The 26,884-nt window shown below is 38.2% G+C and overlaps 1 protein-coding gene across 4 annotated transcripts in view; it reads right to left on the bottom strand.

Annotated features, from left to right (window-relative positions):
- Positions 1-26,884, bottom strand: part of RCHY1 (ring finger and CHY zinc finger domain containing 1) — a 37,542-nt gene that overhangs the window by 9,512 nt on the left and 1,146 nt on the right. Inside the window, exons 2-3 of one of the 4 annotated variants that reach the window (XM_037003275.2) lie at positions 23,610-23,729; positions 23,245-23,360 (exon numbers count right to left, since the gene is read on the bottom strand). The exons of 1 other annotated variant lie outside the window; for it this stretch is intronic. In XM_037003275.2, coding sequence (XP_036859170.1) covers positions 23,245-23,360; positions 23,610-23,729 — 236 coding nt within the window. Of the gene's footprint in view, positions 1-23,244; positions 23,361-23,609; positions 23,730-26,884 lie in introns of those variants that run through there. 2 more of the 4 variants (XM_037003279.1, XM_073237467.1) reach the window with 2 other exon arrangements.

The following is a 26,884-nucleotide window of genomic DNA, read 5'->3' as shown; positions in this document are numbered from 1 at the left end:
CATATCTCTAGTTCCTTGGGATAATCTCCTAAAAATGGAATTTAAAAGGGCTAGAATTTTCTATAAGATCAGAAATCAGAACACAGGAACATCTGCTGTATGCTACCATCATAAACACTAAGTATTCTGTTACTTATTTCATAACAGTGAAAAGTGACATTTCCCCATTTAAAAGAAAAGCTCATTTTAGAAAGGTTATGCACCTATTGCCATCTTTAGGCACCTCACTCTTTGAGAAATCGTATCTTTACAGCACACCAATCTTTGAGAAATATTCCTATAGTCAAAACATAATCTCTATCATCAAGCTACTTTAAAATACAAAATCAGGAATAATATAATATTAAACTCTGTAAGAAGAACTGACTTCTTTACAGCAATTATTGTCTAAAAATCAACCAACAATTTCTCAAGCTCACTCCTCCAGATCAGAGTTAGGGACAGTCTAGAAGTGCTGCCAACACCAAGAGTAGGAGGAATCTGGGTAGGAGAGTTACTCCAGAAAGACAGATTATCCCTGCTTTGCAGATCTGTTCAATGGGCTAAAAGCAGTGACTAAGTCTAAGACAAAAATGTCTAGTATCCAAAAGAGGACTCATTGTAAAAGGCTATTAAGAAGGTATAGTTACAAAGCAAAAAGATATCTTCACAAAAATAAAAGAATTCATACATTCAAATGACACTTTTTTAAATGCTATCATGGGAGGGTAAAGAGCTTCCCTGCCACTGCACAAACATGCTTTAATTTGTCTTTTGATATTTTTGCTATTTAATAAAAGTCATTATCTGAGGGTCATATGTCATTTCTGACTAAACATAGTATTTACCATCTTATTTAATAGATTTTGCTCAAAATATCTTTGAGCAATTTTTCAAAAAATAAAAACAAAGTTTTGAAAATTGTCAAGGGGGCTTAATTTTCAGTGTGCCACAGGCACTCACTGAAAGAATTGTACAATAGATGTCTCAAAGATTTTTCAGCAATAACAACACATATAATGCTTCCTAAAATACCTATGCAAAGTGATCATAATCATTTGTCTACAACCAGGCTCAAATTATTTTGATAACCCAACAACACAGAATACAAAACAACTTTATTAGAAAATTTCATTATTTAATGCACTTTAACTAGACATTTTTCCAGTTACATTCCACTGAACATGATACTCCCAAAAAAGATTCTATAACCAAGTATTAGAAACCCTACGATTTCAGATATTTACACTGCAGTTAGCAAGTTTAAAAAGCTAACCTCCTGAGAAGGAAAGCAGATTAAATGCAGCCTTTACTCTAAAGCTATATGGCTAAAAAAGCCTTTTTCATACAATATCCATTTTGTACCAAGATCCAGTTTCTTTTTTTGGTCATTTCTGTTCTAAATATTAATATGTTATGAGTGTTATTATTTCTCAGAGATCTTCCAAACAACAGTGAAAGGTGACTTTTTTTAAACTATAAACTTGTTCTATTTTGCAATTACCATAGGAGTACATTGAGCCCTGTTTTAAATCTGATACACTATGGCATTTTAGTGATTTCATTTTTTCCTGTATCTTGAAACATTCTGATATTTTAGCCTCATAGAAATTCTTTCATATTAATCATCAATTATTTCTAACTATCCCAACAAAAAAACTAAAACTGAAGCTTTTTAGTTTTCTTTGAGAACAACTAAGAAACCAGAATTTTTCATTTTTCATCCATAATGGCAAAGAGAAACATTTTAAAGTAGAAGATTAATGCAAAGCAGACAGAGCACTGCTGACAGTTGGGCCAGACAATTCTTTCTCGTGGAGGCCTCTCTGGGGAACTGCAAAAGTTTAGCAGCATTCCTGGTGTATATCCAGTAGATGTCTGTAGCCGACTCTCCCAACCCTTTGTTTGTAACAGTGAAATGTCTCTAGACATTGCTAAATCCCCCTGAAGATTAAATCATCCCTATTTGAGAACCACTGTTCTACACTCTACTGATGATGAAATTGATCACATAGGCAATAAATCAGACTACGGTTTTCAGATGATGATATCCTACATGATGGTCTCACTCAAAAAAATGAATGAGGGGGCGGAGCCAGGATGGCGGCGTGAGTAGAGCAGTGGAAATATCCTCCCAAAAACACATAGAGCTATGAAAATATACCAAAGAAAAATCTTCCTAAAATAGAGACCACAGGACACAGGACAACATCCAGACCACATCCACACCTGCAAGAACCCAGCACCTTGCGAAGGGGGTAAGATACAAGCCCCGGCCCGGCGGGACCCAAGCGCCCCTCCCCCCAGCTCCCGGCGGGTGGAAAGAAACGGTGCGGTTTTTTTTTTGGCTAGTGCTTTTTGGAAGCCTTAAAGGGACGGGCCCCCATTGCTAGGGAGCCACGGTGGCGGGACCGGTGAGCAAGTGCCTGAGACCGGAGCCTGAGGACAAAGAATATCCCGCGTTTCTCCCTGCGGGACCGGCGGGCAGGTGCCTGAGACCGGCGCATGAGGACGGAGGAAATCACGCGTTTTTCCCCTTTTTTTCTCTCTTTTTAGCGAGTGCTTTTTGGAAACCTTAAAGGGACAGGGACCCCGGTGCTAGGGAGGCAGGGTGGCGGGACTGGTGAGCGGGTGCCTGGGACCAGCGCCTGAGGACAAAGAATATCGAGCGTTCCTTCCCTGCGGGACCGGTGGGTGAGTGCTTTTTGGAAGCCTTGAAAGGACAGGGACCCTGGTGCTAGTGAGACAGGGCAGCAGGACCAGTGAGCGGGTGCCTGGGACCGGCACCTGAGGACAAAAAAAAAAAAAAAAAAAAAAATCGCGTGTTTTTTCATTTTGTTTTTCCTTTCTGTGCCCTCTCTCATTGTTGCTGTTGTTGTTTTGGTTTGGAGAGTGCTTTTTGGAAGTCTTAAAGGGGCAGGACAGGTCACTTAGACCAGAGGCAGGGAATCTGGGGATCTCTGGGCACTCTAACCCCCTGGGCAGCAGGGAGCACAGAGGCCCCTTACGGAGATAAATAGCCTCCTGGCCGCTCCCCCTCCAATGGGGCTCCACCATTTTGGAGGAACAGCCCCAGCCAGGCCAAGCCCACAGCAACAGTGGAGATAAACCCCAAAGCAACTGGGCAGGAAGCAGAAGCAATGTCTGCGCACAGCTGCCCAGCACAAGCCACTAGAGGTCGCTATTCTCCCAGGAAAAGGCCACAAAACAACAAGAAGGGAAGCTCTTCCAGCGGTCACTTGTACCAGCTCTGGAAACTATCTCTATCACCATGAAAAGGCAAAACTACAGGCAGACAAAGATCACAGAGACAACACCTGAGAGGGAGACAGACCTAACCAGTCCTCCTGAAAAAGAATTCAAAATAAAAATCATGAACATGCTGACAGAGATGCAGAGAAAAATGCAAGAGCAATGGGATGAGATGCAGAGAAAAATGTAAGAGCAGTGGGATGAGATGCAGAGAAAAATGCAAGAGCAGTGGGATGAAGTCCGGAAGGAGATCACAGAGGTCAGGAAGGAGATCACAGAAGTGAAACAATCCCTGGAAGGATTTATAAGCAGAATGGATAAGATGCAAGAGGCCATTGAAGGAATAGAAGCCAGAGAACAGGAACGTATAGAAGCTGACATAGAGAGAGATAAAAGGATCTCCAGGAATGAAACAACACTAAGACAAATATGTGACCAAGCCAAAAGGAATAATATTCGTATTATAGGGATACCAGAAGAGGAAGAAAGAGGAAAAGGGATAGAAAGTCTCTTTGAAGAAATAATTGCTGAAAACTTCCCCAAACTGGGGGAGGAAATAATCGAACAGACCATGGAATTACACAGAACTCCCAACAGAAAGGATCCAAGGAGGACAACACCAAGACACATAGTAATTAAAATGGCAAGGATCAAGGACAAGGAAAGAGTTTTAAAGGCAGCTAGAGAGGAAAAGGTCACCTATAAAGGAAAACCCATCAGGCTAACATCAGACTTCTCGACAGAAACCCTACAGGCCAGAAGAGAATGGCATGATATACTTAATGCAATGAAACAGAAGGGCCTTGAACCAAGGATACTGTATCCAGCACGACTATCATTTAAATATGATGGCGGGATTAAACAATTCCCAGACAAGCAAAAGCTGAGGGAATTTGCTTCCCACAAACCACCTCTACAAGGCATCCTACAGGGACTGCTCTAGATGGGAGCACTCCTAAAAAGAGCACAGAACAAAACACACAACATATGAAGAATGGAGGAGGAGGAATAAGAAGGGAGAGAAGAAAAGAATCTCCAGAGTATATAACAGCTCAATAAGCGAGCTAAGTTAGGCAGTAAGATACTAAAGAAGCTAACCTAGAACCTTTGGTAACCACGAATCTAAAGCCTGCAATGGCAATAAGTACATATCTCTCAATAGTCACCCTAAATGTAAATGGACTTAATGCACCAATCAAAAGACATAGAGTAATAGAATGGATAAAAAAGGAAGACCCATCTATATGCTGCTTACAAGAAACTCACCTTAAACCCAAAGATAAGCAGAGACTAAAAGTCAAGGGATGGAAAAACATATTTCAGGCAAACAACAGTGAGAAGAAAGCAGGGGTTGCAGTACTAATATCAGACAAAATAGACTTCAAAACAAAGAAAGTAACAAGAGATAAAGAAGGATACTACATAATGATAAAGGGCTCAGTCCAACAAGAGGATATAACCATTCTAAATATGTATGCACCCAATACAGGAGCACCAGCATATGTGAAGCAAATACTAACAGAACTAAAGAGGGAAATAGACTGCAATGCATTCATTGTAGGAGACTTCACACACCACTCACCCCAAAGGATAGATCCACCGGGCAGAAAATAAGTAAAGACACACAGGCACTTAACAACACCCTAGAACAGATGGACCTAATAGACATCTATAGAACTCTACATCCAAAAGCAACAGGATATACATTCTTCTCAAGTGCACATGGAACATTCTCCAGAATAGACCACATACTAGCTCACAAAAAGAGCCTCAGTAAATTCCAAAATATTGAAATTCTACCAACCAATTTTTCAGACCACAAAGGTATGAAAGTAGAAATAAATTCTACAAAGAAAACAGAAAGGCTCACAAACACATGGAGGCTTAACAACATGCTACTAAATAATCAATGGATCAATGAACAAATCAAAATAGAGATGAAGGAATATATAGAAACAAATGACAACAACAACACTAAGCCCCAACTTTTGTGGGATGCAGTGAAAGCAGTCTTAAGAGGAAAGTATATAGCAATCCAGGCACACTTGAAGAAGGAAGAACAATCCCAAATGAATAGTCTAACATCACAATTATTAAAACTGGAAAAAGAAGAACAAATGAGGCCTAAAGTCAGCAGAAGGACGGACATAATAAAGATCAGAGAAGAAATAAACAAAATTGAGAAGAATAAAACAATAGCAAAAATCAACGAAACCAAGAGCTGGTTCTTTGAGAAAATAAACAAAATAGATAAGCCTCTAGCCCAACTTATTAAGAGAAAAAGAGAGTCAACACAAATCAACATAATCAGAAATGAGAATGGAAAAATCACGACAGACTCCACAGAAATACAAAGAATTATTAAAGACTACTATGAAAACCTATATGCCAACAAGCTGGAAAACCTAGAAGAAATGGACAACTTCCTAGAAAAATACAACCTCCAAGACTGACCAAGGAAGAAACACAAAAGTTAAACAAACCAATTACAAGCAAAGAAATTGAAACAGTAATCAAAAAACTACCCAAGAACAAAACCCCAGGGCCGGACGGATTTACCTCGGAATTTTATCAGACACACAGAGAAGACATAATACCCATTCTCCTTAAAGTGTTCCACAAAATAGAAGAAGAGGGAATACTCCCAAACTCCTTCTATGAGGCCAACATCACCCTAATACCAAAACCAGGCAAAGACCCCACCAAAAAAGAAAATTACAGACCAATATCCCTGATGAATGTAGATGCAAAAATACTCAATAAAATATTAGCAAACAGAATTCAACAGTATATCAAAAGGATCATACACCATGATCCCAGGGATGCAAGGATGGTACAACATTCGAAAATCCATCAACATCATCCACCACATCAACAAAAGAAAGACAAAAACCACATGATCATCTCCATAGGTGCTGAAAAAGCATTTGACAAAATTCAACATCCATTCATGATAAAAACTCTCAGCAAAATGGGAATAAAGGGCAAGTACCTCAACATAATAAAGGCCATATATGATAAACCCACAGCCAGCATTATACTGAACAGCGAGAAGCTGAAAGCATTTCCTCTGAGATGGGGAACCAGACAGGGATGCCCACTCTCCCCACTGTTATTTAACACAGTACTGGAGGTCCTAGCCCCGGCAATCAGACAAAACAAAGAAATACAAGGAATCCAGATTGGTAAAGAAGAAGTTAAACTGTCACTATTTGCAGATGATATGATACTGTACATAAAAAAACCTAAAGACTCCACTCCAAAACTACTAGAACTGATATCGGAATACAGCAAAGTTGCAAGATACAAAATTAACACACAGAAATCTGTAGCTTTCCTATACACTAACAACAAATCAATAGAAAGAGAAATCAGGAAAACAATTCCATTCACCATTGCATCAAAAAGAATAAAATACCTAGGAATAAACCTAACCAAAGAAGTGAAAGACTTATACTCTGAAAACTACAAGTCACTCTTAAGAGAAATTAAAGGGGACACTAATAAATGGAAACTCATCCCATGCTCATGGCTAGGAAGAATTAATATCGTCAAAATGGCCATCCTGCCCAAAGCAATATACAGATTTGATGTAATCCCTCTCAAATTACCAGCAACATTCTTCAATGAATTGGAACAAATAATTCAAAAATTCATATGGAAACACCAAAGACCCCAAATAGCCAAAGCAATCCTGAAAAAGAAGAATAAAGTAAGGGGGATCTCACTCCCCAACTTCAATCTCTACTACAAAGCCATAGTAATCAAGACAATTTGGTACTGGCACAAGAACAGAGCCACAGACCAGTGGAACAGATTAGAGACCCCAGAAATTAACTCAAACATATATGGTCAATTAATATTTGATAAAGGAGCCATGGACATACAATGGCAAAATGAGAGTCTCTTCAACAGATGGTGCTGGCAAAACTGGACAGCTACATGTAGGAGAATGAAACTGGACCATTGTCTAACCCCATATACAAAGGTAAACTCAAAATGGATCAAAGACCTGAATGTAAGTCATGAAACCATTAAACTCTTGGAAAAAAACATAGGCAAAAACCTCTTAGACATAAACATGAGTGATCTCTTCTTGAACATATCTCCCCGGGCAAGGAAAACAACAGCAAAAATGAGCAAGTGGGACTACATTAAGCTGAAAAGCTTCTGTACAGCGAAAGACACCATCAATAGAACAAAAAGGAACCCTACAGTACGGGAGAATATATTTGAAAATGACAGATCCGATAAAGGCTTGACGTCCAGAATATATAAAGAGCTCACACGCCTCAACAAACAAAAAACAAATAACCCAATTAAAAAATGGGCAGAGGAACTGAGCAGACAGTTCTCCAAAAAAGAAATACAGATGGCCAAGAGACACATGAAAAGATGCTCCACATCGCTAATTATCAGAGAAATGAAAATTAAAACTACAATGAGGTATCACCTCACACCAGTAAGGATAGCTGCCATCCAAAAGACAAACAACAACAAATGTTGGCGAGGCTGTGGAGAAAGGGGAACCCTCCTACACTGCTGGTGGAAATGTAAATTAGTTCAACCATTGTGGAAAGCAGTATGGAGGTGCATGAAAATGCTCAAAACAGACCTACCATTTGACCCAGGAATTCCACTCCTAGGAATTTACCCTAAGAACGCAGCAATCAAGTTTGAGAAAGACAGATGCACTCCTATGTTTATCGCAGCACTATTTACAATAGCCAAGAATTGGAAGCAACCTAAATGTCCATCGGTAGATGAATGGATAAAGAAGATGTGGTACATATACACAATGGAATACTACTCAGCCATAAGAAGTGGAAAAATCCAACCATTTGCAGCAACATGGATGGAGCTGGAGAGTATTATGCTCAGTGAAATAAGCCAAGCGGAGAAAGAGAAATACCAAATGATTTCACTCATCTGAGGAGTATAGGAACAAAAGAAAAACTGAAGGAACAAAACAGCAGTGGAATTACAGAACCCAAAAATGGACTAACAGGTACCAAAGGGAAAGGAACTGGGGAGGATGGGTGGGCAGGGAGGGATAACAGGGGGGAAGAAGAAGGGGGGTATTAAGATTAGCATGCATGGGGGGGAGGGAGAAAGGGGAGGGTGGGCTGCACAACACAGAGAGGACAAGTAGTGACTCTACAACATTTTGCTAAGCTGATGGACAGTAACCGTAATGTGGTTGTTAGGGGGGACCTGATACAGGGGAGAGCATAGTAAACATAGTATTCTTCATATAAGTGTAGATTAAAAATTAAAAAAAAAAAAAAAAAAAAGAAAAGAAAGAAAGAAAAGGGGGATTACTCCTTAACAGGATAAAACTATTGGTAAATCAAAGATCAACGCATGCTTTAAATATCCTTAATGTTGATCACTTAAAGGGTGTCAGATGATCAGCTATGGAGGTACTCTTTTCTGATAATATTCCTTTCTCTTAATTAAAAAAAAAAAAAAAAGCAGATACTGTGTGCTGACCTCCAATGAGTTCTGCACAGTGGTATAGAGGGCATGTCAAAGTGTGGGCAAAGGGTCTGTTTGTTTCTACGCAGAAGATCAAGGCCTAGCTTGGATACCCAGAAAATGAACTAAGATACGATATGAGGAGGAGCTTCCGGCATCAGCACTCTCTGGAGGACTCGTGCCGGGGGATGATCATCAAAAAGCCTCCACAGGGATCCGGACGATGCTGCGGTTGTGGCTGCATCCAGCCCACCGTCTCCTGGACTTGCCATTGGAAGGAGGAGGGAGATGTCTAGGCTGGCATGTGCATACAGTGAGACAACGAATTTGACTGGATCTGTACTGTTGGAACTCAACCAGGAGTTGGGAGGGGTGCAAGTTGTAGCACTCCAAAATCTCATGACTATAGACTATCTATGGTTAAAAGAACATATGGGACGTGAACAGATCCCAGAAATGGGCTGCTTTAATTTGTCTGATGGTTCAAGTACAGTTGGACAATATCCATCATATCATAGATAAATTTTCACAAATGCCTAGGGTGCCTAAATGGTTTTCTTGGCTTCACTGGAGATGGATGGTAATTATAGATTTGCTTTGTTTATGTCACCATATTCCTATTATGTTAATATGTGTGTGCAAATTAGTTAGTAGTTTAAAACCTATACATACTTAAGGTACTCTACAAGAAGATATGTCAAAGAAATAATCAATCCTCCCATGTTTCCTTCCATATGCTACATCTCTAGCTTTTCTTCTTCCTTCCTAATTACAACCCTTAAATAGAATTCGTGCCTCATATCGAAGTTACCGAGTATCATAATTCCTCCAGGTGGTAAAGATACCTCGAGACAAGTGCTGGGCATAGAAGCCACAGGGCATAAATCTGCAAAGAAGTAAAAAGCTAACCTTTGCAAACAATATGGCTTCTCTCTCACTTACCAACTTTACATTTCCCTGTATGGCCCCGGAAGATGACTGGTTAGCCAGAGACGGGTAAGATTCCTCAAGGGAGGAACAACCTAAGACAGGCACAGCCGCAGGGGGGCCATCAGGTGAGAATTCGGGGATCAACAGAGGTGAGGCTCAGAACCTCACCCCCACTGCTTTGAGAGAAATCTTCTGCATCCGTGGATGTCTTGCTGCCCTTGTCTAGCCTGGATTAATACTTGGTCCATAGGCACACACCTGATCATCTGATCATCTACATTTGCCCTCTTACAGCACTAAACTATGTTTTCTACCTTTATCTTGCATCTACCTACCACTTCAGCATTTTATTAAAAATAAAAATAATAATAATAATAGGAGAAATGTGGGATCAACATATAAATCAAGTACAAAAATCAAACGAATATTCATATTTGACCTGATTGTTTATAGGTCATAATACATGATCAAAACCGAAAGTTTCTGTGATCAATGCCCTTGTACTGTTCACCATGTAAGAATTTATTCACTGTGAAGAATTCGTTCACCATGTAAAAACTTGTTTGTTATGCTTCAGAAGATTGGAGACTGACGAGAATTAGGCTTTAGAAGGATTAATGATTGTACATTGAGCATTGACCCCCCTATACTGAATTTTATTGTTGTTAACAACCATTTGATCAATAAATATGAGAGATGCCCTCTCAAAAAAAAAAAACAAAAAAAAAACATATGGGATGTGAACAGACCCCAGAAATGGGCTGCTTTAATTTGTCTGATGGTTCAAGTACAGTTGGACAATATCCATCATATCATAGATAAATTTTCACAAATGCCTAGGGTGCCTAAATGGTTTTCTTGGCTTCACTGGAGATGGATGGTAATTATAGATTTGCTTTGTTTATGTCACCGTATTCCTATTATGTTAATATGTGTGTGCAAATTAGTTAGTAGTTGAAAACCTATACATACTTGAGGTACTCTACAAGAAGATATGTCAAAGAAATAATCAATCCTCCCATGTTTCCTTCCATATGCTACATCTATAGCTTTTCTTCTTCCTTCCTAATTACAACCCTTAAATAGAATTCGTGCCTCATATCGAATTTACCAACTATCATAATTCCTCCAGGTGGTAAAGATACCTCGAGACAAGTGCTGGGCATAGAAGCCACAGGGCAGGGCATAAATCTGCAAAGAAGTAGAAAGCTAACCTTTTCAAACAATATGGCTTCTCTCTCACTTATCAACTTTACATTTCCCTGTGTGGCCCCGGAAGATGACTGGTTAGCCAGAGACGGGTAAGATTCCTCAAGGGAGGAACAACCTAAGACAGGCACAGTCGCAGGGGGGCCATCAGGTGAGAATTTGGGGATCAACAGAGGTGAGGCTCAGAACCTCACCCCCCCTGCTTTGAGAGAAATCTTCTGCATCCGTGGATGTCTTGCTGCCCTTGTCTAGCCTGGATTAATACTTAGTCCATAGGCACACACCTGATCATCTGATCATCTACATTTGCCCTCTTACAGCACTAAACTACGTTTTCTACCTTTATCTTGCATCTACCTACCACTTCAGCATTTTATTAAAAATAATAATAATAATAATAATAATAGAGGGAGAAATGTGGGATCAACATATAAATCAAGTACAAAAATCAAACGAATATTCATATTTGACCTGATTGTTTATAGGTCATAATGTGTGATCAAAACCGAAAGTTTCTGTGATGAATGCCCTTGTACTGTTCACCATGTAAGAATTTATTCACTATGTAAGAATTCGTTCCCCATGTAAGAACTTGTTCGTTATGCTTCAGAAGATTGGAGACTGACGAGTATTAGGCTTGAAGTGGATTAATGATTGTACATTGAGCATTGACCCCCCTATACTGAATTGTATTGTTGTTAACAACCATTTGATCAATAAATATGAGAGATGCCCTCTCAAAAAAAAAAAAAATGAATGAACAATATATTTTGAAGGACAAAAGAAAATATGATATCCTCCCCTAGTCAGTCATTCAAGAGGAAGGACTTTAATTCACAGTATTTTGTGACAGAACCTAAACCATCTCTTTTTTTTTTTTTGGCTGGGAAGTATTTTTTTGTTTTTTTATTTTGGTATCATTAATATACAATTACATGAGCAACATTATGGTTACTAGACTCCACCCACCACCAAGTCCCCCCTCCCCACATACCCCATTACAGTCACTGTCCAGCAGCGTAGTAAGATGCTATACAATCACTACTTGTCTTCCCTATTGTACAGCCTTCCCCGTACCCCCCCACATTATGTCTGCTAATTGTAATGCCCCCTTTTCCCCTTTGTCCCTCCCTTCCCACACATCCTCCCCAGTCCCTTTCCCTTTGGTAACTGTTAGTCCATTCTTGGGTTCTGTGAATCTGTGGCTGTTTTGTTCCTTCAGTTTTTTCTTTGTTCCTATACTCCACATATGAGTGAAATCATTTGATACCTGTCTTTTTCCACCTGGCTTTTTCACTAAGCATAATACCCTCTAGCTCCATCCATGTTGTTGCAAATGGTAGGATTTGTTTTCTTCTTATGGCAGAATAATATTCCATTGTGTATATGTACCATATCTTCTTTATCCATTCATCTACTGATGGACACTTAGGTTGTTCCCATTTATTGGCTATTGTAAATAGTGCTGTGATAAACATAGGGGTGCATATGTCTTTTTCAAACTGGACTGCTGCATTTTTAGGGTAAATTCCAGGAGTGGAATTCCTGGGTCAAATGGTATTTCTATTTTTAGTTTTTTGAGGAACCTCCATACTGCTTTCCACAATGGTTAAACTAGTTTACATTCCCACCAGCAGTGTAGGAAGGTTCCCCTTTCGCCACATTCTCTCCAACATTTGTTGTTGTTTGTCTTTTGGATGGTGGCTATCCTTACTGGTGTGAGGTGATATCTCATTGTGCAGACCATCCCATTTTACTAAAAGAATGTGTAATAGCATTCTTCCATATTTTATGATGTTTGTACACTAAAATGTACTTGATGTGGCTCACAAGTAGCAAGTATGTGAATAAAGTATTTGGAATGAAGCAAATAAGATAAAAATTGAAAAATTTCATAGGACTGATCATTCTAATAGGTGTTTATAAATTTAAAAATAAAAAACATTTGGCCATATTGGAGCTGAGAAGATAGCACCTATAAAAATATTATGAGTTCTCAAATGATTCAAAAGCATTGAGTCTGATAAGCCAGAATCTATTAGGGATGTATTTGAGATCTGCTATCAGTATTGTATTTTGATAAAACAAGTACAAGATGAACCAGAAGAAATTATAAAGCTAGAACCTATTACAATTGTATCTAAAACCTGGAATCAGTTATTTACAAGATAAGACATGTGCTGGATTAGTGCACGCCAGTAAATAAACCAGTAAATAGTTACATTCAAAGGATATCACCAAATTTAGTACATGTATCTCTAAAACTAAGAAAATATGTAATCAAAATTTAGATATGTGATGTTTAAATTCCTATTAAAATTTCTGATGAAGCTGTTTTACAATACCTTTTTTTCTTCCATGTTATTTATAAAAGGACTTAAAAATATTTAAAAATAACATGAATCTATTGGCCTTAGGTGCTAAATATTGATAACAAATTTTCCTCAGAAACTGAGAGAAATCATAATACCAAAAACATTTTGCTACAGATACATGCCTACACATTACTGAGCATCAACTGTATATAAGGCACTCCCAAGTATAGGAATTCAAACTTTTGAAAATACATTGATCTTAGTAAGCTTAGTATTTACCAGGTATAGGAACTTAAAATTTGAAAAATATCTTGATTGCATGAAGCTTAATAAGTTTACTAGATAGGATGAGTGGGTATTTTGCAGTCTCAACAACCTGAAAGTCAATAAATCAATTATAAAATGTGGGTGATTCCATGATTGTGATAGTAATAATTAAAAACTGTGTACAGATCGGACATACAAAATAACATAATTCAACAGTGAAAATGAACAAGAGCTCAGGAACCAAACAGGATGAATCTTAGGAAAAAGGCTGTTAAAAAAAAAAAGCTAGTATGACTTTAAAAATAATCAAAACTAAACGTATATTATAACATCTATGCCACAATTTTAAAGTAGCTTGTATAAGACCTAAGCTCCCACCAAGAACTGTAAAGGCTGGATTTAAAGAAAGAAAAAAAATTTGTTTGAAAACAGGAAAGAACTAAGGGCTTGGGAGTCAATATCTCAGAGAGAAGGGAGATAAAGTGAGACAAAGCTAACATTCTCTGCTGCCTCCTCTTCAGGGTATTCGCAGGCCCCACACCATGCTCTGAGAAGCAACAAGCTAAGCATCAACCAAGAGTCTCAGAAACTACGTAAAGCCTCTGGCAATTTCCTTGTGCTAAGGAGGCAAAACTGGAGTCCAGGTCCCACTACAAAAGAACAGCCCTGATAAACACCCCTGGCTTTAAGTTGTGATCCTTGAGAAACAATGTCCCAGAAGCCTGAGCAAAGAAAAAAAAAATCACAACAGGACTTAGAACTGAGAGCCTCTCATCATTTCAACCTTAATCGGGGAAAGGTGATCAGTCTCTACATTAACTGCCAAACGAAAGAAAAGTAAATTCTCTTTGGAAAAATAGCATCAAGAGCTTACGCAGTTCTTTTATATATTATATCCAACAACCAACTAAAAAAAATATCAAGCATGCTGAAAGGCACAACCAAAGAACCAAACTCCAAGGGGGAAAGCAGAAACCAGAACTGACCCACAAGTAATTAAGATACTAGAGTTAGCAAAACAGCCTTTAAATTATCTATGATCAGTAAGTTCAAGAACAAAACTGTGAAGGACTTCACATGAGCACGGGAAGCTGTGAAGGCTGGAAAATTGAAAAATTAAATGAAAAACTCAGTAGGTTTAATAGCCGATTCAAAATAACACAAAAGAGACCTGCAAGAAAAACTACCAGAACTATCCAATTCAAATGCAAAAAAAATTAAGAGAAATAGGGAACATAGTGAAAATGTAGAGGCCCTGGAGATGCAGGAGATACTGGCCTAGAATATTCCAAAACTGAGAGAAGAAGAGCCAAGAAATGGAAGCAACCTAAGCGTCCATCAGTAGATGAACGGATAATGTGGTACATATACACAATGGAGTATTATTCAGCCATAAGAAGAAAACAAATCCTACCATTTGCAACGACATGGATGGAGCTAGAGGGTATTATGCTCAGTGAAATAAGCCAGGCAGAGAAAGACAAGTACCAAATGATTTCACTCATCTGTGCAGTATAAGAACAAAGAAAAAAATTTAAGGAACAAAACAGCAACAGACTCACAGAACCCAAGAATGGACTAGCAGTTACGTAAAGGAAAGGGACTGGGGAGGATGTGTGGGAAGAGAGGGACAAAAGGGAAAAACGGGCAGTATGATTAGCAGACATAATGTAGGGGGGGGGCACAGGGAAGGCTGTACAACACAAAGACAAGTAGTGATTCTGCAGTATCTTACTACGCTGCTGGACAGTGACTGTAATGCGGTATGTGGAGGAGGGAGACTTGGTGATGGGGGAAGCTAGTAACCATAATGTTGCTCATGTAATTGTGTATTAATGATACCAAAAAAAAAAAAAACCTGACAGAAGACATCAAGCCACAGGTTCAAGAAATTCTACAAACTGCAAGCCAAATAAGTATCTCACACACCTGGGAATATCATGGAAAAACTGCTAAAAACTGATGGCTTAAAAACATCAAAAAAGGGGATAAAAGAGAGAAAGAGAGAGAGAAAAATAATCTTTATCAGTTACTTTTAAACAGAAACCATGGCACCAGAATATGTTTAAAGTGCTCAAAGAAAGTTACCATCAACTTAGAATTCTGTACCAGCAAAGATAAAATTTAAAAATTAAAGTAAAAAAAAGACATTTTCCAAGAGACAAAAAACTGAATCTGTCACCAGCAGAGCCTCACTAAAAGTAATAATAAAAAGAGAATTCTTCTTGCGGAAGGAAAATAATTCCAAAGATAAAGGAGATATAGAAAGAACAGCAATTGAAATGGTAAATGAGTAGGAAATCTAAGAGAATACTAACTGTTCAAAACAATGTCTTATAGACTTTAAAATATGCAGATTAAAATATACAACAATATCATTTGGTACTTATCACCTTAGCGTTAAAGGTTCTTGCTCTCTTCAGGAACTGATAAACATATTACATTAGTAAGTGAAGGATGTATGTTATAATTTCTAAGATAATAACTAAAAGAATAGGAGAATGTATAATAAGCTCATAGAGAACAAAAAGAGAAGCTTGCTAATTCATCCAAAAGAGGGGAAGAGAAAAAGTCAAATAGACAAACATTAAGGCAATAAAAAATACTAAAATCGTAGACTGAAATAAATATATAATAATTATGATAATAAATGAACTTACTCTAACTAAAAGTTTTTGTCAAACTCAATAAAAAATAAAACTGTTGGGGAGCCAAGATGGCAGAGTGAGTAGAGAAGCGGAAATCTCCTCCCAAGAACATATATATTTTTGAAAATACAACAAATACAACTATTCCTAAAAGAGAGACCAGAAGATACAGGAGACAACAGCCAGACTACATATATACCTGCGAGAACCCAGTGCCTCGCGAAGATACAAGCCATGGCCCGGCAGGACCCGAGCGCCCCTCAACCCAGCTCCCGGCGGGAGGAGAGGAGTCGGAGCCGGGAGGGAGAGGGAGCCCAGGACTGCTAAATAGCCAGCCCTAGACATCTGCACCGGGAGCACAGACACACAGTGCGTGGAGTGCTGGATACTAGAGAAACAGGACAGTAAAACCTGCAAGTGGATCCCTGCAGCCAGCACCCTTGGGACAAACAAAAGTGAGTGCTTTTTGAAAGTCTTAAAGGGACAGGGACCCCACAGCTGGACGGACGCATCCTGACACAATCAGCAGAGCCGCTGGGAATCCCAGGGAACTCTGAACACCCTAACCCCCTGGGCAGCAGCGCAGATCAGAGGACCCTCACGGCAATAAACAGTCTCCTGCCCATTCCCTGTCTGGCGCCGCCCCGCCACTGTGGAGCAGAAGTCTGAGGCAAGCCACGCCTACAGCAACCACAGCCAGGCAAGAATCAGAGACCCCCGTCTGTGAGCAACTGCTCAGCTCAAGCTGCTAGAGGGCGCCATTCTCCCAGGAGAGGAAGGCCACAAACTATCAAGAAGGGTCGTTCTCCCAGCGTCATGAAAAGGCAGAAAAATCTGATACAGACCAGACTAACCCAGACAGTCTCCCCTGAAAAGGAATCTGGGGAGATAGACCTAACCAGTCTTCCTGAAAAAGTTTAAAATTAAGGTCTGCAGAGAAAAATACAAGAGCTAACTGAAACAGTAGGAAGGGAGACTGCAGAAATATAACAATCTCTGGAAGGACTTAAAAGCAGAATGGATGGGGTACAAGAGGCCATTGATGGATTAGAAACCAGAAAACAGGAACACACAGAAGCTGATGCAGAGAGAGATAAAAGGATCTCCAGTAATGAAACAATATTAAGAGAACTGTGTGACCAATCCAAAAGGAACAATATCCGCATTATAGGGGTACCAGAAGAAGAAGAGAGAGAAAAAGGGATAGAAAGTGTATTTGAAGAAATAATTGCTGAGAAGTTCCCCAAACTGGGGGAGGAAATAGTTGCTCAGACAACAGAAATACACAGAACTCCCAAGAGAAGAGACCCAAAGAGGACAACACCAAGACACATAATAATTAAAATGGCAAAGATCAAGGACAAGAACAGAGTTTTAAAGGCAGCTACAGAGAGGAAAAAGGTCACCTACAAAGGAAAACCCATCAGGCTATCATCAGACTTCTCAACAGAAATCCTACAGGCCATAAGAGAATGGCATGATATATTTAATGCAATGAAACAGAAGGGCCTTGAACCAAAAACACTATATCCAGCACGATTATCAATTAAATATGAAGGAGGGATTAAACAATTCCCAGACAAGCAAAAGTTGAGGGAATTTGCCTCCCACAAACCACCTCTACAGGGTATTTTAGAGGGACTGCTCTAGATGGGAGCACTCCTACAAAAAGCACAGAACAGAACACCCAACATATGAAGAATGGAGGAGGAGGAATAAGAAGGGAGAGAAATAAAGAATTATTAGACAGTATTTGTAATAGCTCGATAAGTGAGTTAAGTTAGACAGTAAGATAGTAAAGAAGGTAATCTTGAACGATTGGTAAACCACAAACCTAAAGCCTGCAATGGCAGTAAGTACATATCTTTCAATAATCACCCTAAATGTAAAAGGACTTAATGCACCAATCAAAGACTCAGAGTAACAGAATGGATAAAAAAGCAAGACCCATCTATATGCTGCCTACAAGAGACTCACCTCAAACCCAAAGACATGCACAGACTAAAAGTCAAGGGATGGAAAAAGATATTTCATGCAAACAACAGGGACAAAAAGCAGATGTTGCAGTACTAGTATCAGACTAAATAGACTTCAAAACAAAGAAAGTAACAAGAGATAAAGAAGGACATTACATAATGATAAAGGGCTCAGTCCAACAAACAGATATAACCATTATAAATATATATGTACCCAATACAGGAGCACCAGCATATGTTAAACAAATACTAACAAAATTAAAGGAGGAAATAGAATGCAATGCATTCATTATGGGAGATTTCAACACACCATTCACTCCAAAGGACAGATCCACCAGTCAGAGAATAAGTAAGGACACAGAGGCACTGAACAACACACTAGAACAGACAGACCTAATACACATCTATAGAACTCTATATCCAAAACCAACAAGATATACATTCTTCTCAAGTGCACATGGAACATTCTCCAGAATAGACAACAAACTAGGCCACAAAAAGAGCCTCAGTAAATTCAAAAACATTGAAATTCTACCAACCAACTTTACAGAACACAAAGGTATAAAACTAGAAATAAATTATACAAAGAAAGCAAAAAGGCTCACAAACACATGGAGGCTTAACAACATGCTCCTAAATAATCAATGGATCAATGACCAAATTCAAATGGAGATCCAGCAATATATGGAAACAAACGACAACAACAACACAAGGCACCAACTTCTGTGGGACGCAGTGAAAGCAGTCTTAAGAGGAAAGTATATAGCAATCCAGGCATTTTTAAAGAAGGAAGAACAATCCCAAATGAATAGTCTAACGTCACAATTATTGAAATTGGAAAAAGAAGAACAAATGAGGCCTAAGGTCAGCAGAAGGAGGGACATAATAAAGATCAGAGAAGAAATAAATAAAATTGAGAAGAATAAAACAATAGAAAAACTGAATGAAACCAAGAGCTGGTTTTTTGAGAAAATAAACAAAATAGATAAGCCTCTAGCCAGACTTATTTAGAGAAAAAGAGAATCAGAAACACACGTCAACAGAATCAGAAATGAGAAAGGAAAAATCAGGACTGACCCCACAGATACACAAAGAATTATTAGAAAATACTATGAAAATCTATATGCTAACAAGCTGGAAAACCTAGAAGAAATGGACAACTTCCTAGAAAAATGCAACCTTCCAAGACTGACCAAGGAAGAAACACAAAATCTAAACAGACCAATTACCAGCAATGAAATTGAAGGGGTAATAAAAAAACTACAGAAGAACAAAACCCCCGGGTCAGATGGATTTACCTCAGAATTTTATCAGACATACAGAGAACACATAATACCTATTCTCCCTAAAGTTTTCCAAGAAATAGAAGAGGAGGGAATACTCCCAAACTCATGCTATTAAGCCAACATCACCCTAATACCAAAACCAGGCAAAGACCCCACCAGAAAACAAAACTACAGACCAATATCGCTGATGAACGTAGATGCAAAAATACTCAACAAAATATTAGCAAACCAAATTCAAAAATACATCAAAAGGATCATACACCATGACCAAGTGGGATTCATCCCAGGGATGCAAGGACGGAACAACATTCGAAAATCCATCAACATCATCCACCACATCAACAAAAAGAAGGACAAAAACCACATGATCATCTCCATAGATGCTGAAAAAGCATTCGACAAAATTCAACATCCATTCATGATAAAAACTCTCAACAAAATGGGTACAGAGTGCAAGTACCTCAACATAATAAAGGCCATATATGATAAACCCACAGCCAACATCGAACTGAACAGTGAGAAGCTGAAAGCTTTTCCTCTGAGATCAGGAACAAGACAGGGATGCCCACTCTCCCCACTGTTATTCAACATAGTACTGGAGGTCCTAGCCACGGCAATCAGACAAAACAAAGAAATACAAGGAATCCAGATTGGTAAAGAAGAAGTTAAACTGTCACTAGTTGCAGATTATATGATACATAAAAACCCTAAAGACTCCACTCCAAAACTACTAGAACTGATATCGGAATACAGCAAAGTTGCAGGATACAAAATTAATACACAGAAATATGTGCTTTCCTATACACTAACAATGAACTAATAGAAAGAGAAATCAGGAAAACAATTCCATTCACAATGGCATCAAAAAGAATAAAATACCTACGAAAAAACCTAACCAAGGAAGTGAAAGGCCTATGACCTGAAAACTATAAGACACTCTTAAGAGAAATTAAAGAAGTCACTAACAAATGGAAACTCATCCCATGCTCCTGGCTAGGAAGAATTAATATTGTCAAAATGGCCACCCTGACCAAAACAATATATAGATTTGATGCAATTCCTATTAAATTACCAAAACTATTCTTCAATGAACTGGAACAATCAGTTCAAAAATTCACATGGAACCACCAAAGACTCCAAATAGCCAAAGCAATCCTGAGAAGGAAGAATAAAGTGGGGGGGATCTCGCTCCCCAACTTCAAGCTCTTCTACAAAGCCGCAGTAATCAAGACAATTTGGTACTGGCACAAGAACAGAGTCACAGACCAATGGAATAGAATATAGACTCCAAACATTAACCCAAACATATATGGTCAATTAATATACGATAAAGGAGCCATGGACATACAATGGGGAAATGACAGTCTCTTCAACACATGGTGCTGGCAAAACTGGACAGCTACATGTAAGAGAATGAAACTGGATCACTGTCTAACCCCATACACAAAAGTAAATTTGAAATGGATCAAAGACCTGAATGTAAGTCAAGAAACCATAAAACTCTTAGAAAGAAACATAGGCAAAAATCTCTCAGACATAAACATGAGAGAGATCTTCTTGAACATATCTCCCTGGGCAAAGGAAACAAAAGTAAAAATGAACAAGTGGGACTATATCAAGCTGAAAAGCTTCTGTACAGCAAAGGACACCATCAATAGAACAAAAAGGTATCCTACAGTATGGGAGAATATATTCATAAATGACAGATCCGATAAAGGCTTGACATCCAAAATATATAAAGAGCTCACACACCTCAACAAACAAAAAGCAAATAATCCAATTAAAAAATGCGCAGAGGAGCTGAACAGACAGTTCTCCAAAGAAGAAATTCAGATGGCCAACAGACACATGAAAAGATGCTCCACATCACTTGTTATAAGAGAAATGCAAATTAAAACCACAATGAGATATCACCTCACACCAGTAAGGATTGCCATCATCGAAAAGACAAACAACAACAAATGTTGGCGAGGTTGTGGAGAATGGGGAACCTCCTACACTGCTGGTGGGAATGTAAATTAGTTCAGCCATTGTGGAAAGCAGTATGGAGGTTCCTCAGAATGCTCAAAATAGAAATACCATTTGACCCAGGAATTCCACTTCTAGGAATTTACCCTAAGAATACAGTACTCCCGTTTGAAAAAGACAGATGCAACCCTATGTTTATCACAGCACTATTTACAATAGCCAAGAAATAGAAGCAACCTAAGTGTCCATCAGTAGATGATTGGATAAAGAAGATGTGGTACATATACACAGTGGAATATTATTCAGCCATAAGAAAACAAATCCTACCATTTGCAACAACATGGATGGAGCTAGAGGGTATTATGCTCAGTGAAATAAGCCAGGCAGAGAAAGACAAGTATCAAATGATTTCACTTATCTGTAGAGTATAAAAACAGAGAAAAAACTGAAGGAACAAAACAGCAGCAGAATCACAGAACCCAAGAATGGACTAACAGTTACCAAAGGGAAAGGGACTGGGGAGGATGGGTGGGAAGGGAGGGATAATGGGGGAAAAGGGGCACTATGATTAGCAGCGGGGCGGAACACAGGAAAGGCAGTATATACAGAGAAGACAAGTAGTGATTCTATAGCATCTTACTACACTGATGGACAATGACTGTAATGGGGTATGTGGTGGGGACTTGATAATATGGGGAGTCTAGTAACCATAATGTTGTTTAAGTAATTGTACATTAACGATATAAAAAAAAAAGAACTCCACCCAGTGTTTGGGACACAGGAGATGCTGGAGGCAAAGGAGAGCAGATCCTGGAGCAGAGGCAGAGGCTGAAGCCAGAGACAGAGATGGACTTGCTACTTGCAGACTGAACTGGACGCAGAAGGGAGTCTAGTGCTTGACCTGCCACTGTGAGAATAAAGCTTGGTACAAGCTCCTTTTAACCCCGCACCGCCCCCGCCCCCCGCAAAAAAAAGGATATAGATCCAAAAACTAGTCAGAAGAAAGCTGATACCATTCTTAAACAGGAACCATTATAAAAAGAGACATTATATAATTATAAATCAGTCAATCATAAAGTAAAACAGCACAATTCTCCAAAAGCACCTAATGATATTACTTTAAAATACATAAAACAAAAGAACATACATTATATGATTTCAATTTATAAAAAGTTCAAAAACTCAGAAATGTGGTTACCTTTGAGGGAGTATATTAATTTGGGGCATAAGAGAGGCTACTAAGGTGCCATGTATATTCTATTTTATCACCTGGGTGATGGTTAAGAGAGGTTATAGTCTGCTTATGATTTCTGCATCTTTTGGTATGTATGTTACTACTTTGTAACACATCCATGTTACTTATATGCTTCTGTGTATCTCTAATGCTTCAGAATTTTAGAAAGAAAAAAAAATGCTGTATACCATGTCAATAGTAATTTGTCAGTGGGTGGCTGGATTGGGCAGTTGTTTTATTTTTATTCTTTCTACTTTTCTGTGTTCTCCGTTTTTTTTGTGGTTTTTTGTTTTTGTTTTTGTTTTTTCAGAAAACCAGCCTGTATGTTTTGATAATTTTTAAAAAAGAAAAATCTACCCTAATTTTCTACCTCAGCTGACAACAAAATACTTCACATAAAAGCATATTTTATATCCCAAAGTTAAATTTTAAATATCCACATAACAGTAGATGGCTAATTAAATGATTACTGCAAAAAAGGCATTAGGAAACTTTTTAGAACAAGGGAAATGTTTTTTAACTTGATTGTGTTGGTAGTAACAGAGATATATGTATTTGGTCAAAACTTACTTAATTAGACACTTAAAATGAATGCATTTTATAAATGCATTTTATTGGAGGTAAATTACATTCCAATAAACTTGATTTTTAAAACTATAATCATTCAGCTCAGTTAGAAAAAGAACATTTTACATACAGTACCTACAAATTCCACAGTTTTCACAATGATACTGCTTCTTGTCTTTGTCAAACAGATGGCATATACTGCAATAATATTCTCCAAACAATGTGCTACATTCTTCACAAATCTGTTGGGCCTAAAAAAGGCATGCATAATTAAAAATTGGAATAAATTTACCAAAACATTTGATATTACTATTTGAATATCCAGAATTTATATTGAAGTATAAGCAGGTTTTTACAAGTTTTTAAACATTTAAATCAAAGATACTGTTTACTTTATAAGAGTTAAGAAGTCTTAATTTACAACATTAAGTTTTTTAGACCACCTTAGTGAAGCAAGCTTTTTTAAAAAGAAAAAACAGAAATATGTGATAAAACCTTACATGCTGAATTTTTTCACAGTTTATGCACTGCACTTCTTTTACTTTAAAGCGATCTAGCTGATGATCTTCATTGTTATCATGACACAAACGGCAAGTATAAAGCTTGTCACAGCAAGGTGCCTAACCCCCAGGAGAGAAAGAGAGTTATAAGAGAAGACACAACTGTAATACAAAGAGGAATTTAATACTATAAAGATTATATTGTAGTTTGTTTATGCTTATTAATCATCAACTATACACCTGATACTTTAGAGAATGTGATAAATACAAGAGAACCCTTGTTTCCAAGAGTGGCAAAGAATGCAAGTTGTCTACCAAAATCTACTCTCTCCTTCTGGGCATGATTGCCCAGCTGTACTACAGTTCCCAGACTTCCTGTCGGCTGAGGCCAAAGTGAGTAAGTTCTTACCAAAAGAATATAAGCAGAATCAGTACCACTTCTAGGCCCGAGTACTAAGAAAACGGCAAGTACTCTGTTACTTTCCCCTCTCCTAAATGCTCTTTCCCCTTTCCATTAGATGAAGCCTGGACATGGTAGCAACCCAACTGTTAACTATATGCCCTAAAACATGCCAAAAGCATTCAAAGGGAAAAACTTGTCGCTAGAGTGATCAAGTAGAACAGAGCCCCATCACCAAACTGGAACACTCACCTTGGGATTGTTAGGAGGGAAGAAAGAAACTATTCTTTCACCCACATTACAGTTAGGTCTTTTTGTTAAAGCAACTTAGCCTTCTTACCCTAACTAGTACATCAAAAAGTTTCCAGGCAAGCAATTTAACCCAATACTTTCCAGTTACAATGTGAACTTGCAGATCCACTCAGTTTTAAAGACTTACAACACCAATATTTACCATTATACAGTTCATTCCTTAAAAATTTTAACACTGAACTCTCTCCCTTTCTCTCCAACACTACTGCTTGTCCTAATCTTAGTGATCTGCACATCCACAATGATAATCTTTCCAACAGTCTGAACTCAGTTCCTTTCCTTTCTCACTTTCAATGGCCTTGTCCTCCAACCCTTCTCAGCCACATATTCTCACAGTGATACCACAGAACAGTGGCTCTCAAAAGTTTTGGTCTCAGGACCCCTTTACATTCTTAAAAATTGCTGAGGACCCAAAGAGCTTTTGCTTATGTGAATTTTATCTATTCATTCTTTCTGTTATAAATTAAAACTGATACACTTTTAAATATTACTGCTTTTTAGAATAACAGTAACAACCAGCCCATTGCATTTAATCAGTTTTGGTCGAAGTATATGAACAAAATTTGGCATCACATAAATATGTAGTTGGAAAAGGTAGGAGTATTTTACATTTTAATAGCCTTTTCAGAGAATTATGGAAAATCTTCTGATACTATGCCAAAATTCAACAACTCTTCTAAAAGGTTAGTTGCAATATGGACTGTGAAATCATCGATGAATTTTTCTCCATGTTACTTTTCTCCCTCAAAATCCATTGATCTATCCTGCACTTTGAATGGATATTTTACCCATGCATTGATCATCTGGAAAGTATCAGTTCACTGAACTATGTAGATCTTCCAAATGTTCACATATTTGACATACAATTTCAAAAAAAAATCACACTCGTTAACACCACTATCCATCCGATCAGAAAAGTCTTTAGATACTGGGACACTATGAAGTTCACAGAGGCTAATACAAGTTTTCCAAAATTCATATTTTTACATGAAGGCTCAAATTCTATTACCGTCTGTTGTTTTCCTTTTAATGACAGTTTCACTCCCCTTCTTTTTGAGAAAATGTCCACAGAATACCCAAATCTGAATAACCACAGTTCAAGTGAAAAATACTGTTCCATGAAAAATGCAACTCGTTCAGTTCACAATCCAATTGCACAAGAGCTTTTCCTCACAACCACCATCTAAACTCAGTTTGAGGAAGTGCTTGAAGGAAACATCGTATTTCATCAAATATGCAAAAAGACGAGCATTCAGGGGTTGAGATTCTTATAAAATTCGTAGTTTAACAGCTTTAATTTTTATCAATGACATTCTTAAGTGAATCTGGGTTTTTACTTCTGATAAACTATAAATGTAGTTAGTATAGGTCAGTGTCAGTGCTTTGATCCATGCTAAGGTACCAGCAGTTTAAATCATTGCTTTTGTACACACTTGCCAAGACAAATAATGTCTCAGTATTAAAAAGTACTTTTGACCTTGAGGATCCCAAAATGGCCTCAGAAATTCCTAGGGGTCCATTTACCACACTCTAAGAACCACTGCTCTAGAACAAGAACTGACCTATTAGCATCTTAATTTCAAGCATGAAAATCTCTAACTACTATTTCCCCTCTTTCCAACTCACTTCAATTCTGCCTTTGCACATACCCTAGAGCTCCTTCCTTCTCTCTTCTATATATTCACCTACCCAAAATTCCAAATCTGATTAAATCCAACTCTCTCCAACTTAACCTATACAGGAACACCTGGATATATAGCTAAAGAAAAATCACCACCATGCCAACTGACCTCACTTCTAAGTCAAAACCACTAATAAAAAGTGGGCTCTTAATACCATGTCTCCCTTATCGATTACTTCATTTTTCTAGTCTAGGATCTAGGATCTAGATAATTATTTCACATCTTCTCTTTAAGCCTCAAACACCTTTCTCCCTCCTACACTATGCTGACAACCTTGCTTATTTCACTATGAAAACAGGAAGTATCAAAAGAGAACACCTTCTACAAACTCTATCAACCTACTTGCAAGTGCACCTCACACTCTTGTATTTCCTGCTGTTACACAGCCTACAGTTCATGTTTTTATCTAAAGCCAACTCCACTTCTGCAGTGGATTCCATCTTCTCTTTGGCTACTGGAGAACAGTGCTCCTACCTACAGTTTCCCACCCCCTCCTGCATTATAAAATGTTCTCATTTTATTGGGTCATTTACAAGAATATACAAACATGCAAAAATACCTCTCGTCTTAAAAGGTAAAAAAAAAAAAAATCCCATGATCCCACATCTCCCAGCAACCACAACTTTTTTCTTGCTTTTACAGCAAAACCCCAAGAAATGTCTCTAAAGGCTCCTTCTAGTTCCAGTACTCCCATTCTCTCCTGAATCCACTCCAAACAGGCATCGTCCCAATCTCTCCCCTAAAACTTCTCGTTAAGATCACTAGTGGCCTCCTTGCCAAATTTAAAGGTCAATTTTCAGTCCTTACCTTACTAACAGCACCATTTGATACTCAGAGCCAAATACCTTAGCATTATGAAACACAGATGTATTTGTGTGGTT

This window comes from Manis javanica, chromosome 5, assembly GCF_040802235.1.
Source record: "Manis javanica isolate MJ-LG chromosome 5, MJ_LKY, whole genome shotgun sequence".
NCBI classification, from domain to species: domain Eukaryota; kingdom Metazoa; phylum Chordata; class Mammalia; order Pholidota; family Manidae; genus Manis; species Manis javanica.
The sequence above is the reverse complement of the archived record's forward strand: the minus strand, read 5'-3'. Positions and strand labels throughout refer to the sequence as shown.